Source organism: Lycium ferocissimum, chromosome 10, assembly GCF_029784015.1.
Source record: "Lycium ferocissimum isolate CSIRO_LF1 chromosome 10, AGI_CSIRO_Lferr_CH_V1, whole genome shotgun sequence".
NCBI classification, from domain to species: Eukaryota; Viridiplantae; Streptophyta; class Magnoliopsida; order Solanales; family Solanaceae; genus Lycium; species Lycium ferocissimum.
Genome location: NC_081351.1, coordinates 41641677 through 41645806, shown reverse-complemented (window position 1 = coordinate 41645806; position 4130 = coordinate 41641677). Strand labels below are relative to the sequence as shown.

At 32.2% G+C, this 4130-nt stretch overlaps 1 protein-coding gene across 1 annotated transcript; it reads left to right on the top strand.

Moving 5' to 3' along the window:
- Positions 1–306: 306 nt before the first annotated feature.
- LOC132035455 (WAT1-related protein At1g43650-like) lies at positions 307–3013 on the top strand. Its single transcript, XM_059425737.1, has 7 exons — positions 307–545; positions 771–833; positions 927–1040; positions 1148–1397; positions 1492–1650; positions 2251–2402; positions 2731–3013. Exons 1-7 carry the CDS (start codon positions 340–342, stop codon positions 2852–2854), a joined length of 1068 nt encoding a protein of 355 aa, XP_059281720.1. The 5' UTR covers positions 307–339; the 3' UTR covers positions 2855–3013.
- The last annotated feature ends 1117 nt before the right edge of the window (positions 3014–4130 follow it).

Sequence of the window (4130 nt, the reverse complement as noted above, 5' to 3'; positions counted from 1 at the left end):
GTAGCACGTTTGGTCATTGCTTCAAGGAAGGTAAAAATAACGTTATTTAGGTACTTATTTTAGTAAGTTGAGCTATTTGACCAAATTTCTAGAAAAAAAATTAAGACGGTATCAAAAGCTAAAAAAAGTTTTACAAATTGATTAATCAAACAAAAACCTATACTTTTCAAAAGTGTTTCTTTCAAAAAGCACTTCTACATTTTTCAAAATAAATAGAGATCAGTCAAAAGCTTAAGTAAATAGGCTAGTCAAATCAGAATAGTACCACGTATGCGGTTTCCCTATAAATTGAAGAGTCCCTTAATGCATTGATGGACAAGAAACCAAATTGAACAGAAAATGAAGCATTTACTAATTGGTTGTGCCATGTCAATGGAAAAGCAAAAACACTATATCGCCATGCTCCTCACACAATCTATTTTTGCAGGCATGGCTTTGTTTTCTAAAGCTGCAATATCTGAAGGGATGAACTCTTATGTTTTTGTTACTTATCGTCAAGCATTTGCCATTGTCGCCTTAGCCCCGCTCGCAGCCTTCTTCGAGAGGTTTAAACTCACATTTTTTTAGTAGTGTCACAAGCTTTCTGAATTATACTCCCCCCGTCCCCATTTGTTTGAAGGTTGATCAATTTATATATATATATATAAATTCACCTTTTTTTTTAGTAGTGTCACAAGCTTTCTGAATTATACTCCGAAGTCCTAACAACTATTGTATATGCAATTTTTATTTAATCCAACATTATTTCTCCTTTTGTTTTAACTAAACAGGAAGTCTGATGTTCCTTTATCCTACAACATCCTATGGAAGATCTTACTAATGTCATTTATTAGGTAAGTTCACTCGTTAATTATTCAAGGTTTTTTGAGTTATTTATTGTAAGTCAATCTTTAGCCTCACTTGATTGATTTTGTGACATTTTTCAGCACTTTAAATTTGAATCTCTACTACTTCTCCATACATTATACCACAGCAACATTTGCTGCAGCCACAACTAACTTAATTCCAGCCATAACTTTTTTTATGGCAATAATCTTAAGGTACACTTCAACACTACCTAAGCAGAAAGCCCTTATACTTTTGAGGATAAAATGAACCATATGTACCTACTGTTTTTTTCCCGTTGTTTTGAATCAAATATATACAGAGTGGAGGCTCTTTCAATAAAGAAGTCACATGGAATGGCAAAAATTTTGGGTTCTTCAATTGGTGTTACAGGAGCTTTGGTGTTTGCCTTAGTTAAAGGGCCACATTTGAACTTCATGAATTGGTCCAGAGGGAACACAAGGGAAACTCATAACTCAAATATTAATTATAGTTTGAAGGAAGGATGGTTAAAAGGTTCACTAGTTATGCTTTTGGCTAACATAATATGGTCTCTGTGGCTTATTTTACAGGTATTTAAATCTTCAGCCACACCCCTAAGTTCAAATTGAATTTTTTTAAAAATTGTTTACAGCTTATTCACTAATTGACATATACCTTTTTTAGGTCCCTATCGTAAAACAATATCCAGCAAAGCTACGTCTTGCTACTCTATACTGCTTGTTTAGCTGGATACAATCATCAGTTTTGGCCATGGCAATGGAAAGGAATATATCAGCATGGAAGCTCAAATGGGACATCAATCTTCTTTCAGTAGCCTACTGTGTATGTTTAATTCAATCATTGTTTACATTTATGTTTAATTTCACATATGATCATCCAACTTTCAGTTTATTGCTCCAAAGGTATAAAATAAAAAATAACTCAATTATGCCTATATACTACGAACGTCGAAAAAGGCAAATTTCCATGTAAGTATGACCATGTTAGTAGCTCACCTGATATGACATCCATGTGGCACCACTTAAAAAGAATAAAACCCCATTTTCCGACTCAACATAATGCACGGTGTCTTTCACCATGTGGAGCTAATGGTTTTTTCCAAGTGGGTTGGAAATCTATTTTTATTTTTCTTAAAGTGGCTCTACACGAATATAACGTAAGATGAGTTGCTAAAGTGGCGACCTACTTGTGCTTCCGGATTCGAATATATCTTTTTTTTTTTTTTTTGGGCGTTTTCTATTTTCTGTGTTATATATAGACATATTTGAGTCATTTTTCTGTCACAAAATTTAATCCTGTAAAACGTGGTGATTAAACCAAATGTTAGATGACCATCCGTAAAATTTATCCTTTTTGTTATATATAGCTTATATTTTGTGTTTTTCTTTGTAGTTTATAATTGATCTACCAAAAACATTGCAGGGTGTGATTGTTACAGGCCTGACATATTGGTTACAGCTTTGGGCTCTAGAGAAGAAAGGACCAGTCTTCATAGCTATGTTCACTCCATTATCACTCATCATAACTGCCATAGTATCAGCATTTTTGTGGAAGGAGACACTTTATCTGGGAAGGTAATACCGCAACTTCGATCATGTTCAACAAAATCATCATGTAGTAAATTAAAATCAGCCCACAATTATGTCTCTTTCACCTTCAAGTTTATCTACTATGGTACCAGAATGACTTTGACCTCCACTATACCTACGTAACGCTTTTGCTTATACCTCAAAGGGGATATTCCATGACACTTATATATATATATATATATATATATATATATATATATATATATATATATATATATTTATCCTTCTAATATTCAACTCAAATGTTTCAACTCTTTTCTCATTAAGCATCAAAAGCTGATTTTTTCTGTTTTTTTTGTTTTTGCTTTGGCAGTGTTTGTGGAGGAATATTGCTAGTTGGTGGGCTCTACTTGGTCCTATGGGGAAAGAATAGAGAAGCAGAGAGAGAAATAAATGATCAAATACTAGAAATCAAGGATGGAACCACAGTAATTTGACAGGACAATATTTTATTGTATTTGGTTACATTTATACAAAGGCATGTCCAGTCCAATATTTCATAGATAGCAAATAGATTTTGCAGCTAAGCTTGGACAACAGCCAGTATTTGGGACCTATAAAAAGTTTAATATATAGTACAAAGTTTCATTCCACTCTGATCTGTCTCGTCATCATGATCAACTTAAAAGAAAAACATAAAGCTGAAGCCTGACATAATCTCACTTTGAACAGAGACATCACTTCTTCGTCCGTGAATTCTAATAGAGTTTAACTATATACATTAAGGCCCCGTTTGTCATAGAAATTAAAAAAAAAATTCACTTTTTTTGGAATTTCGGAGTTGGAGTTGTGTTTGGCCATAGTTTTTGAAATTGTAGTTTTTGATGAAACGTAGTTGTAAAAAAGTGAAATTTTTTTAAAAACAAGTTTTTTGAGTTTTTGGTATTCCGGAGTACAACTTCAAGTTGTATTCGGAATTCTTATGGCCAAACGCTGAAAAGTGAAAAAAAATTCCGGAATAAAGTGAATAATTCTTATGGTCAAACGCCTACTAACAATATCAGTAACAGTGAAGTGAATTCTAGTAGAGTTTAACTATATACATTTACAATATCAGTAATAGTCTTATACTATTAGGTTAATTAAAAGATAATTATATCGTCTAGACTCTATACAAGTAAGGGATGGTTTGGTATGATGGATAAGCAAAAATAGTGATGGGATAAAAATTTAGTACCATCTTATCCTTTGTTTGGTTACTAATTGTGGGATAAGTTATCACAGGATTAAAAATAGTCTTTGGGATAACTTATAAAATCGTAGGGTGGAATAGCTATTATCTGGATAACTTATCCCAAGATAAAACAAATGAAATTGACTAAAATATACCGAGGTTCTCAAAACTCTTTTTCTACTACATAAGGTGGAGGATATTTTTGTAAACAAACAACTTTTTCTTAAAAGTTATGCAATGCATGTTACTTTTAATACAACAAACCAAACAATCAATAACAAATAATATCAGGATAACTAATCCCAACATAAATAATCCCAGTATAACTTATCCCAACATAATTAATCCCATCATAACTTATGTTCAAACCAAACGACCCCTAATTGTCTATTAAAACGCGGACAAATAATCTGAAAAATAAAGTATGTGATATGTTTTATAACAAGGTAAATCTGATAGGATAAAATTATGTACACATTCAGTATACATAAGTTAAATTCTTTCAATAATGCTTTGTTAAATTCTTTTAGTAATGCTTT

Coding starts and splice junctions, on each gene's coding strand:
- LOC132035455 (XM_059425737.1), top strand. CDS start 340: ATGAAGCATTTACTAATTGGTTGTGCCATGTCAATGGAAAAGCAAAAA. Junction 546..770: donor CTCGCAGCCTTCTTCGAGAG/GTTTAAACTCAC, acceptor TTAACTAAACAG/GAAGTCTGATGTTCCTTTAT. Junction 2,403..2,730: donor GAGACACTTTATCTGGGAAG/GTAATACCGCAA, acceptor TTGCTTTGGCAG/TGTTTGTGGAGGAATATTGC.